Source organism: Ipomoea triloba, chromosome 9 (assembly GCF_003576645.1).
Source record: "Ipomoea triloba cultivar NCNSP0323 chromosome 9, ASM357664v1".
Classification (NCBI taxonomy): domain Eukaryota; kingdom Viridiplantae; phylum Streptophyta; class Magnoliopsida; order Solanales; family Convolvulaceae; genus Ipomoea; species Ipomoea triloba.
In genome coordinates, this window is record NC_044924.1 from 23,873,950 (window position 1) to 23,887,099 (window position 13,150).

At 38.8% G+C, this 13,150-nt stretch overlaps 1 protein-coding gene across 1 annotated transcript; it reads right to left on the bottom strand.

The window, feature by feature from the left end:
• Nucleotides 1-6,478: 6,478 nt before the first annotated feature.
• Nucleotides 6,479-12,992, bottom strand: LOC116028861 (cytochrome P450 704C1-like). The gene is made up of 5 exons (XM_031270700.1): nucleotides 12,321-12,992; nucleotides 11,434-11,721; nucleotides 8,454-8,810; nucleotides 8,145-8,345; nucleotides 6,479-6,846 (listed from the first exon to the last, which is right to left on the bottom strand). Exons 1-5 carry the CDS (start codon nucleotides 12,828-12,830, stop codon nucleotides 6,661-6,663), a joined length of 1,542 nt encoding a protein of 513 aa, XP_031126560.1. The 5' UTR covers nucleotides 12,831-12,992; the 3' UTR covers nucleotides 6,479-6,660.
• Nucleotides 12,993-13,150: the final 158 nt, after the last annotated feature.

Sequence of the window (13,150 nt, forward strand, 5' to 3'; positions counted from 1 at the left end):
AATATATACTATTACTTATTATACTCTATATATATACATGGTGGGTCGGGTGGGGTTCTAGGCGTGTTTTATACATAAAACCCGAACCCAACCCGATCCACCGCGAGTTTAATTTTTTAAGGCCTACCCCCGACCCACTACCCACTATCACCCAAAAAAATCGAATCTGTGCAGGGTCGATTCGGATGGATATACGCGAGGCGTATTGAAATTTTAATCCCTAATTAGAAACAAGAAAGATCCAAGTCTTAATTAACAAATACACACTGAGTTCATTACAATCAAATTATCAAATTCTCCTTAATAAAAATAGACACTGATTTATTGCTATGTACCACTAGATTAAATTAACAACCATAATAGATTGACAATTCAAATGCATGGCAATTGATCAATTAACAAATTAAGCATTGCCAAAGACCTTGTGGTCTAGTGGCACCCGGTTGCACCCCCACATGGGAGGGGGTGGATTCGAGTCTCAGTGGAGGCAATATGGCTCTTTGTGCTTCATTTGGTTGAGAAAGTAGCTATGAACAGATACTATATTGTAACAGAATCGATAGTACTCAAAAAAAAAAAAACAAATTAAGCATTGACTACTACTCAATTATTACAATAAAAGAATCATGAAATTAAGCACGAAAAATTTATAATACTTACAATCGTTTTGCGAAATTGAGAACAATAAGAACTCACTATTGCATAAATGAACTAGATTCAATAATCCATAGCTAGAAACAATGTGTTTAGCCAAAGACCTTGACAGGGTAATTGGGTACCCGACCCGGAACCATTGGCATGACCTACTACCCAAGACACCTCACTCCTCAGCATCAATGCGCAACGGTCCAACTCCTCAGCATTGATGACCAACGTTCAGCTCCTCAGCATTGATGATCCTCAGCATTCAGCTCCTCAGGCATTGATGCCCAACATTCAACTCCTCAGCATTGATGTCCAACGTTCAACCAACGTTCAACTCCTCATTAATGCTCCGTTACTAAGCTGAAAGGGATAAAAAGACTCACGACCACATAGTGAGGGACGACACTTCTTACGTTACTAAGCTGAAAGGGATAAAAAGACTCACGACCACATAGTGAGGGACGACACTTCTTATGACACTTCTTACGAGACAAAACACACACTGAACTCAATTGTATACTGAGCATTGTACTGAAACACTGTACTCAACGCTATTCAAATATTCAATAATACTCAAATACATACCGGTAACACATTATTACCGTCATTGGTGCTTTCATTGAGAGCCGAGATCATATCTCAGGCTAAAATCACAAAATCAAAAAACCACTCAGTTCATCTCATCACTATCAATGGTCATCCCGGATCCAGCAGCTCTCATGGTTCTCATCGAGTGAATAATGGTCACCCCTCGGGTGATCTTCGTGGGCAACTCAATGGTCACCCCTCGGGTGATCTTCGTAAATAGCTCAACAGTAACCACGTGGGAGATCGCCGCAATGGTGATCTCCGTAGCCAACTCAACAACAACCACGAGCACTTCCTCCTCAAGTGCATCTGTCTCCATCACTTGTGCGTTCACCTATTGTAAGCAGTGGCATTACCCAATGAACGCTGCTCCCATCCAAGTAGTGGACTTACAAGTAGTGGCGTTAANTCATCCCGGATCCAGCAGCTCTCATGGTTCTCATCGAGTGAATAATGGTCACCCCTCGGGTGATCTTCGTGGGCAACTCAATGGTCACCCCTCGGGTGATCTTCGTAAATAGCTCAACAGTAACCACGTGGGAGATCGCCGCAATGGTGATCTCCGTAGCCAACTCAACAACAACCACGAGCACTTCCTCCTCAAGTGCATCTGTCTCCATCACTTGTGCGTTCACCTATTGTAAGCAGTGGCATTACCCAATGAACGCTGCTCCCATCCAAGTAGTGGACTTACAAGTAGTGGCGTTAACAAGTTAACACTACTCCCATCCAAGACGTGGACTTCCAAGCAGTAGCGCTTCCTCCTCAAGTGCGTCCGCCTCCTTCACTTGTGCGTTCACCTCTTGTGAGCAGTGGCGTTACCTAGTGAACGCTGCTCCCATCCAAGTAGTAGACTTACAAGCAGTGGCGTTACCGAGTGAACGCGGCTCCCATCTAAGCCGTGGACTTCCTCAAGCGGTGAGTGGCGTCACCTCATCAAGTAGCGCTGCTCCTCAAGCAGCGTCACCTGCTCCTCAAGCAGGCGTCACCTCATCAAGTGGCGCTGCTCCTCAAGCAGCGTCACCTCATCAAACGGGCGAGGTCACCACTTCAATCACATTAAGCGTTACCTCCTCGAGCAACGTCAACACCTCAAGCGGCCTCATCAAGTGGCGCTGCTCCTCGAGCAGCGTCACCTCATCAAGCGGGTGTCACCTCATCAAGCTGGTGCGTCACCTCATCAAGCGGGTGTCACCTCATCAAACTGGTGTCACCTCATCAAGTGGCGCTGCTCCTCAAGCAGCATCACCTCATCAAGCGGGTGTCACCTCATCAAGCTGGTGCGTCACCTCATCAAGCGGGTGTCACCTCATCAAACTGGTGTCACCTCATCAAGTGGCGCTACTCCTCACGCAGCGTCACCTCACCAAGCTGGTGTCACCTCATCAAGTGGCGCTGCTCCTCAAGCCCAAGCTGGTGTCACCTCATCAAGTGGCGCTGCTCCTCAAGCAGCGTCACCTCATCAAGCTGGTGCGTCACCTCATCAAGCGGGTGTCACACCTCATCAAGCTGGTGCGTCACCTCATCAAGCGGGTGTCACCTCATCAAACTGGTGTCACCTCATCAAGTGGCGCTGCGTCACCTCATCAAACTGGTGTCACCTCATCAAGTGGCGCTGCTGGTGCGTCACCTCATCAAGCTGGTGCGTCACCTCATCAAGCGGGTGTCACCTCATCAAATTGGTGTCACCTCATCAAGTGGCGCTGCTCCTCACGCAGTGTCACCTCACCAAGCTGGTGTCACCTCATCAAGTGGCGCTGCTCCTCAAGCAGCATCACCTCATCAAGCGGGTGTCACCTCATCAAGCTGGTGCGTCACCTCATCAAGCGGGTGTCACCTCATCAAAATGGTGTCACCTCATCAAGTGGCGCTGCTCCTCACGCAGCGTCACCTCATCAAGTGGTATCACATCCTCAAGTGGCGTCACCTCCACGAGTAGTGCCACCACCTCAAGCAGCATCACCACCTCAAACAGCGTCACCACCTCGAGCAGCGTCACCTGCTCGAGCGGAGTCACCACCTCAAGCAGCGTCACCTCATCAAGTGGCACTGCTCCTCAAGTGCGTTTGCTTCCTCCTCAAGTGCTTTTGCTTCCTCCACTTGTGCATCCGCCTCCTGCACTTGTGCACTCGCACGCCTCCTGCACTTGTGCACTCGCATCCTCCACTGGTGCATCCGTCTCCTCAAGTCCACTGGTGCATCCGCCTCTTGCACTTGTACATCTACCTCATTCACTTGTGCGTTCACCTCCATAAGCAAAAGGACTCAGTAGTTGGTCATGGTCTGCCCTGATCAATTTTGTTAAAAAACAAAATAATAATAAAAAATCTAAGCTCTAATCCCTTAGGGCCGGCACGAGATCCGATCTCGCTAGCTACCTAACAGGAGAGTGTTTTTCTGAGCCCAGCTAAGGGCTTGGATTCAAAAAACACCACACTCTAATCCCTTAAGGCCAGCACGAGATCTAATCTCGCTAGCTACCTGACGGGAGAGTTGACCTCGGAGGGTGTTTTCTGGGTAAAGCTTAAGGCTTTGCTACGAAAACACCACACTTTAGTCCCTTAGGGCCGGCACGAGATCCGATCTCGCTAGCTACCTGACGGGAGAGCTGACCTTTGACCGAACCTACGGATGGTCGAAGTGAACTCACGCAAGAGCCCTGAGCAAAAAGAAAATAAAAAATAAATAAAAAAAAAAAAAAAAACCAAAACCGTGACCTCGGCCCAACGCCGAGGTCACGCGTCGCGACCTCGGCCAACGCCGAGGTCACGCTAGACCTGGCCTCGTGCCGAGAACCCATGACCTCGGCCAACGCCGAGGTCACGCCAAACCTGGCCTCGTGCCGAGGACGCAACTAAAGAAAACAAAAAACCATCAGCAGCTCAGCATCAATGCTCAAACGGCAACATACCAAATTTTCAGCACAAGTGCCAAGCTACTACTCCCTAGCTACCTCAACCATTCTCGCCAGCTAGGGAATGGGGGGCTGGTGACAGGGTAATTGGGTACCCGACCCGGAACCATTGGCATGACCTACTACCCAAGACACCTCACTCCTCAGCATCAATGCGCAACGGTCCAACTCCTCAGTATTGATGACCAACGTTCAGCTCCTCAGCATTGATAATCCTCAGCATTCAGCTCCTCAGGCATTGATGCCCAACATTCAACTCCTCAGCATTGATGTCCAACGTTCAACCAACGTTCAACTCCTCATTAATGCTCCGTTACTAAGCTGAAAGGGATAAAAAGACTCACGACCACATAGTGAGGGACGACACTTCTTATGACACTTCTTACGAGACAAAACACACACTGAACTCAATTGTATACTGAGCATTGTACTGAAACACTGTACTCAACGCTATTCAAATACACAATAATACTCAAATACATACCGGTAACACATTATTACCGTTAGACCTTGTGGTCTAATGGCACCCGGTTGCACCCCACATGAGAGGAAGTGGATTCGAGTCTCAGTGGAGTCAATATTGACCCTTTGTGCTTCATTTAATTGAGAAAGTGTCTATGATTAGACAGAAAAATGCTAGAGAAATTCAAAAGTGTGTATGAAAAAAACTAGTAAAAGTCTATGTCCCAAATGATTCTAAAAAATGGTCAAGCTAATCTTCCTAAAAAAGTGTCAAATGTTTATACAATGGAGGAGGAGACCTTTGCCATTTAAAACTAAAATTTGAGAATTAAATTGCTGAAATATGATGTCTGTGACTATGCGGTACAAGATCAACCATTTTGGTTACTTCCTTTTCTTTTATCAGCTTTTCTCATATGCCCACGTACGCGGTAAACCACAATTAAACCAAAATTACTATTTAAAAATGCACTAATTATTTTCTCATGAGGGTGTGTTCTAATGTGATCTTAATCTAGCTCTAATAATTGGTTTGAGAATTGCACAAGAACCATCAAATAACGAGTGATGAACAAAACAAGTACAATCAATAGGTAAAAGAAAGGGTTTGGACTATGCTAACTCTTGCATAGATGTTATGAGATATCTTAGGATTGGAGATCATTCAAAAACTTATCAAGGATCAAGGAAAATACAAGAAGGTGCCAATGCAATTCTCTGGGCCATTAGACTACCAATTAGCATCAAATCCAATTCTCAGGAAATTCAATCCTAATTGGAGCATTTTATCGAACACATAGCATTCAAGTCTTCTTCCAATCTCCTTAACTCAAGAGTCCATACAGAACAAACTTAACTCACAACAAGAATCGTAACTAATTCAATACATCATCCCTTTATGCAATTGAATTAACACAAACATCTATAACAAGAGAAAGCTCAATAAAATCCCAAGAGGAAACCTAGCTATTCAATATGATTTATATTGAAAAGTAAAAAACACAATTGAATTGAATGTATTAAAGCACAATTGAAATGGAAGTAATTGAAATGTAGGTAAAGAAAACACAATTTTGATCCAATGTAGATTGAAGATATAAACTTGGATTGAAATCTAATATAATCGATCTAATCTAACCCTATTCTAAGTGGAGAAAAGGTAGAGAGAAGTTTAGAGAGTAAAAATATCAAAAGTTCACTTAAAATTAACTATCAATCCCCTTTTATAGCAGTGAATTGGAATCACTCCTCATTTCAGAATATTTGGTTGCTCACGATCTACCTCACAATTGTGAGTCCGGTCATGACGGTTTTATTTTGCTCAACAATTCTAATTTCTAACCCATTTTCCACGTTGTAGATGTTTAAATTAGACTTTGTGATCTTGATAGAAGTTGTAGGTCTTTCAGTTACCTTCCAATGACATTTGGAACACACCTTTGTGCCAAGATGACTTAGCTTTAAAACATCCAATTGAGCTCCAAAACACTTGCTAAAAAAATTATACCTAATTGATTAAATGAAGCAAATGAGGGTCCTTTTAAACATAATATCTACATTTAAAGCACAAAATAAATATAAAACATGGGTAATAAGTGATCAAATTAAATATGAACTTATCAGGAATAGATCGAGGTTATATTTGATCATCTTATGTGTGGTTTCAATGTTTATTTGTGGAAACCTTCTTGTTAATGGGCCAATAAAGGAGTAGTTATCAACATGTAAAAAATGAGGCCGGTTTGTTGGGTCTAAATTTATGCCTAATCATGGTTTGAAGTAACTAATATTGAAACCTCTCTTTTTACCTTAAAGCTTAGGGAGTTTGTCTCTAACTAATGTTCACTATGCCAATTTGAGAAAACTAACTTTTAAATGCTTGGCATGCCATGTATGTGATGTGAGTATACCTTCTCTCACACAAACCTTCCACCAAAAACTAAAGTTCACAGTAGCTAGAGATATAATACAAGATGTCCAGATATTAGCTATACTAATCATATACAAATTCTGCTAGAAATGTGTTTTGCATTCACATTAGTACACTCAGATCAATTTCTCCTTGAAACTGCTGTTAGATGAAGGCCTCCATTGATGTGTAGTGTAAACATTGTTCTGTAAGTCACTTTCTTCGAGTCATCTGACAATTTGAAGCGGAAAAAGTGTAGAAGAGCAATGGAAACAATCTTCATCTGTCGATAAGCAAAATCTTTGCCTAAACAAATTCTTGGACCAGCCTGAAAATTTTAAAGAAGAAACCAAAATATCCTCAGCTCAGCTGCAAGCTAAGTAATTGTAATGTCTAATAGTTATATATTGACTTTGGTTAAAATTAACTAACTCTATTCACTTCAACCATTGTCGGTAGCAATATATAGGTGTGATCCTATGAGAACATGTTCCCAAGCGAAAAGTAAAAATCAATCTCAGTTTTACATCCGTAAAAATGAGAACAAATTAGACAAAATTCTATTAAAAAATGTGCCTGAGTTTCCTTCTTAAGGTGCGCGATTTGTATGTTAAGGTGCGCCATTTTAAACCTTTAGGTGTGTGGTTTGTGTGCTTAAGGTGCGTAGTTTGTGTACTTAAAGTTCGCCATTTTGATGCTTAAGGTGTGTGGTTTGTTTATTAATTTTATAGACAATTTAATGAATTCCTTTAGGTGGTCTGTCTAAGTGCTCAGATGAGAGCATTAATGGAGGACATAAATTTTTTTTTTCATCGATTTCAACCATTGATCAATGGCTCGGGGAGTAATCCTGCGCCTGAACCCTTCCCTCTATATACACAAACACACACACAGACCAATTAGAACCCATCTTCCTGTGAAAACTTACGAACTTATACATAAATGCACACAATATACCCTAAAATAGTTTGTGTGCATTTCATGTTGATCGCATGTTCTCATAGGAGAAGGGTTTTCATTTGATCACCAATCAAGTGCATTAAAAAATACATACCTATGGATGAGATCAATTGGGGGTCTAAAATTTGTGTGTGCATATGGCGAATGTGCTCTGTCCAATTGGGGGTTTCAAAATTCACATTTGCATATTAAACATGAGTGTGTGCAATTAAGTGATTCAAAATTCGTGTGTGCATATTAAGCATGTGTTGTGTGCAACATAGAATATGTGCACAACACATGCCCCATATGCACACGCGAATTTTGGACCTCACAATTAATCTCATTTATAGATATAACTTTTTAATATTGCAGCACATTGGTTCTCTTGAACTAATGGAAATATGGTTCCCTATATATATATATATATATGCTAGTTCAAATGCGGCACCCTATTCTCGTACGACCGTATATATTTCACCACCATGTATCCATATATGCACCACCACGTGTTCAAAAATTGCACCCATGTAAAAGGCACAAAATGCACCATAAAATAAATGCACCAGTTTGGTGCATTTTTGAGTACGTGACGGGGCAATAGTGTGTACATGGTGGTGCAATCTGCACAGGAACATGGCACCGCATTATATATATATATATATATATATATTCCTTAGTACTTACATGAAATGCAGTGAATTTAAATGGTGATTCCGGTGTGAAAATCCCATCTTTTAGCCATCTCTCTGGTCGAAATTCCTCTGCGTCATCACCCCAAATGTACGGCATCCTCCCCATTGCATAAGACATGTAATACACACCATCTCCTTTCTTTACTTTAAATCCATCAGGAAGAACATCATCTGTTTCTGCACATCTCCCATCCTAAACATCAAGTAAAAACATACAGTATCATAGCTTAATTAATTTTAAATATTGATTATAAACCATAATGGAGACATTGTATCAGAGCTTCTTGAATTGGATAATTACTACTGGAACTGCGGGATATAGTCTCAAGGTTTCTGTCAATGTTGCATGAAGGTATGGCATTTTCTGAAGAACTTCATCATCTGTAATACTGGCAATGCAATCTTCAACACTACTACTAGCTTTCTCCTTCAAGTTACCGAATGCTTCTTCGATTTCGCGATCCAATTTTTCTCCAACTAGAGGGTTTTTGCAGAGCATATAGAAAAACCAGGAGAGAGTGTTTGCTGAGGAGTCTTTGCCTGCAAGCACGAAGTTCAGTATTATATCTCTAAGGTACTCATCAGTCATTGTCTCTGGGTCCTTCTTGCTCTCCCTTATAAATCTTGAGAGTATGTCCTCTTTCTCATTCTTAACATCCTTCAAAACATATAGGGAAAGGGTAAAATATACCCCTAAATAGTATACCAAAGTGCAATTAAGCTCTTAAACTTAAAAAAAATGTGTAATTAAGTACTTCAACTTCATAAAATCAATCAAATAAGTCCACTTAGCAGGTAACTAATAAGTTAACGGTAATTATACCATCACTAACCTCCATCAGCGACGGTTGACCGCCATATAAACAATAATAAAAAAAAAGGTCACCGGAAGTTAAAACGGCCGCCAGCATCCTTCTCCATGAAAAAAGCGACGTTTGGTCGCCTCCTCCTCTAGGAAGAAGGCGACTGGTGTCGCCTTCTTCAACAGAGTCCGTCGCCCTCTTCCTGGAGAAGGAGGCGACACTGTCGTTGCCTTCTTCGACTGATGAAGAAGGCGACTGGCGACCAGAAAACGATCGTCGGCGGTCGATTTTGAAGTTGAATTACCGGGTATTATCAGTAGGTGATTGGTTACTGGATCTGAATGCATGAAAATGATAAGTTGATGTGTGTAATAATTGAACATTTTTAAACTTTGGGGGCCTAATTTCACTTTGGTATAATGTTTAGAGGTCTATTTGACCTTTTTTCTAAACATATATTATATTGGCTAAAATTAGTATTCAATTAAAGCTATAATTAATATATACTCAAGCCTGGATGACCTGCTATTGATTCATTAATATAATATAATATAATATAATATAAAAATATAGAGAAAATGACACTTTTTCTTCTGAATTATATGCTTGTAACGCTTTTTTTCTTTAAATTATTCATGTATCTACATCATCCCCTTAATTATTTTAAAAGTGTCGATTTTCTATTTTTATGCTAAATGGATATTTTTATCCTTAAATTAAGTATTTCATTTATTTTACTTCTCCAACAAATTATTGCTTATATTAAAATCAAAATAAATGCGAAAAAGATCCGTCACCAGTTACAAATATTATAATTATAATTTTAAATACTTTATGGTTTGATGACATCACTGTTACCTTTCTAAATAGAACGTCATAGGTTTGAGTCTCATTCTAATCTAAGGCTATGTTTGGCAGAACTTATTTAGGAGCTTATAGCTTATTTTAAGCTACTAATAAGCTATAAGCTCTGTTTGGTAATGTTCTCAAAATAAGTTAGTAGCTTAAAACAAGAGCTTATTTTGAAACGCTACTTGGGGTAGCTTTTCAAAAATAAGCTAGTTGCTTTTTAACTTTTTTCCATCTTTATCCTTATTATTTTAAATAAAAGACATCCTTTACCCCTCTCAATTAAAACCCTTTTATCATTTTCTTTTCATTATGTTTGGTAGTAATTTCAGTTTGACATTTGTGTTTGAACATTAATTTTTGTATGAACTAATCTTATGAATTATAAACATTTTTGTTTACTTTATATATTTTCAAATATATGTTCTTACTTTATATTTTATTTAAATATATTGATTTCATTATTTTAAATTTTAATATATAAACAAACCTATTTAAATTTAAAATTATTTAAACTGTATGAAGATGTCCTTTTTAGTCTTGTTACATTTATCGGCTTATCAAAAAGCTAATTTTACCAAACACTTTTAAGCATAACAGCTAGCTTAACAGCTTTTCAGATTTCAGCTTCGAGCTTATAGCTTTTCAGTTTTCAGCTACTTTGCAGTTTTCACAGCTAGGTTTGTCAAACATAGCCTAGGATGTTGACATATCATGTTGAGCAAATACTATTGATATGTTAAATTGTAGCGCAAAAAAAAAATAACAAACAAACAAAAAAAAAGGTCACATGCACTGTTGTGAGACCGGTCTGGTCGAGTTAATATAAAAATGTAATACTCATTAAAAAATAATGTAATACTAATTATTAATAAAGTGTTCATTACTTATAAGAGAAAATGTAGTAATACTTTAATTTCGATGATTGATGTAAAAGTATTACATTTTCCCTTATAAGTAATGTTACGTTGGCAAATATTTGTTACTTATAAGTGAAAATGCAATACTTTTAAATCGAAATGTAAATGCATTACATTTTTTCTTTTTAGTATTATATTTTCTAGTATAAGTATTACATTTTATCTTGACCCCACTTGTCTCACAGACAAGGACCCGTGAGACAATCTCACACAAATTCTTGCCAAAAAGTAATTACACTCTTAAGTTAATGCTAGTAAATGAATTAAGACTTAAACACAAATAATTCATTTTTTTTAATACTACTGACTCTGTTACAATGTAGTATCTGTTCATAGCTACTTTCTCAACCTACTGAAGCACAAAGAGTCAACAGTTGCCTCCACTGATGCTGAAATAATTCATTAGTACTAATTAATTATAATTATAATATTAATGTTATAAGTAGTGTCTAATCTTTTTCGTATTTATTCTGATTGTGACATATAAATAATAATTTGTTGGAAAAGAAAAATAAATGAAATAAATGTTTTGCCCTTATTTTTAAGGGTAAAAATGTCCATTTAACATAAAAGGAAAAAATTACTACTTTTAAAATAATTAAAGGGGCTAATGTATATAAATAAATAATTCAAGGTGGAAAAACGTTATAAGCATATAAGTAAGGAAAAAAAATGTTATTTTCCATATAATATAATATAAAGTACTTACAGAGTCTAGCTGCTTTCTCCTGGCTGTGATCAATTTGTCAACAAAATCATGGATGATTTTGATGTTGTTTCTCAGGGAAGCTTCAGACCCAATGTTGAAATACCGCTTAAGCGTCCAAAATGGATCAACATAGCGCCAGTATGTCAATTCATTTGAATCATCAAAGGCCTTCATAAACATTATGCTTTTCTCTTTGCTTGATCCTTCACCTTCACCTTCTATGCAATTCAAATCCACTCCAAACCCCACTTTGAATATAGATTCCATTGAGCTTCTCATCAGCAGATCCTGAAAATACCAAATCATAATCATAATTTTTGGGTGGAGGCCCGTGAAGAGTAAAGTCCAAGCGACTAGAGAATTATTGGGTGGAGTCTTAAATAAAGTTACGTAGTTACTACGAACTATAACTTTTGGTGTAGTGATAAATGTTGTGATATCTGTGCAATATAATTAAGGCTGACAAGTGCTGGGTTGGGGAATTGTTGAGCAAAGGCCGGTGAAGGGCCAAATCCAACACTAGGTGGCTGGAGAGATTGTTGGGCATCGCCTTCTCTATGACTCGTGAAGGGCCAAACCCAGCACCAAGTGGCTAGAGGGGTTGTTGGGCCTTGTGTTCTCTACCAGATATAATTTTTGGCGTAATGGTAAGCGTTTGATTCTAATAATACTCTACTGCATACAAATACAACTTTTTTATGCTAACTAGTTTCTTGTTTTCAGATTTCTTTTTGGTAAATTCACCGTGTCTTTTTCCGTCCGTTTAAGGGCCATCTCTTGAAAAATAGTATTACATAATTTAAGAGATTTTAGGCCTAGCTTTTTTCTTATTCATTAAATTGCATGATGAATATTCAAGTGTAACAGCTGACTTAATAATTACCTACCTGCATGTCAAACACTTGATTAGCCTGAGAATACTCTTCCACTTTTCTGACCAATTTTACTGCACTTCTCCTGAAAACTGTGCAGCTGAAATCTCTGAGCACCCTTGTTGAGAATTCAAAACTAGCAACCTTCCTCTGCTGTCTCCACTTCTCACCATCCACAGCAAAAATCCCCGTGCCAAACAAGTCCCTAATAACATCCTGGTTGTACTTGCCTTTAGCGTACTTGTCGAAGTTGGTCTTAAGTACATGCTCAATGTTTTGCAAATCGGTGGTATATATCTCACTCTGCCCCGGCCCAATAAGCCTGAAAGTGGAGTGCTTTCTGGCAGCCTCAGTTTGATGATCAAAAAGCCTGTTGAAGTATAAGAGTTGATGAAACACAGTGCCAAGAACTGGTGGGTATTTTGGGTTGTTCATTGACTTTCCACTGTAAATTTTTATCAGGAAAGCTATGATTGGTATGACCAAAAGAAATAAAAGGAGACCTGCAAAGGCTAAAACGTTCATGATTGTTTTTTTTACCCCCACAAATCTTTAGACAGGAAATTGATGATGAAGAATGATCTTTTGTAATTGCCGACCGCACTATATTGGGTCTAGGAAGATGATGATGAAGTTCATGCTTTTTCCCTTTGACAATTTCTATGAAGATGTTTTTAAGGTACCAATTAACAAAAGAACAAAAGATTAATTAGTGTGACTATTTTATCTTCGGATGACATTTACATAATGTTAGTATCCGATGGTTTTCTTATTGGGAGAGTTGTGTATTTTTAATATTGGAATTGTAAAGTTCTATAATGTAAATTGTGTTTTTAAGTCAAAAC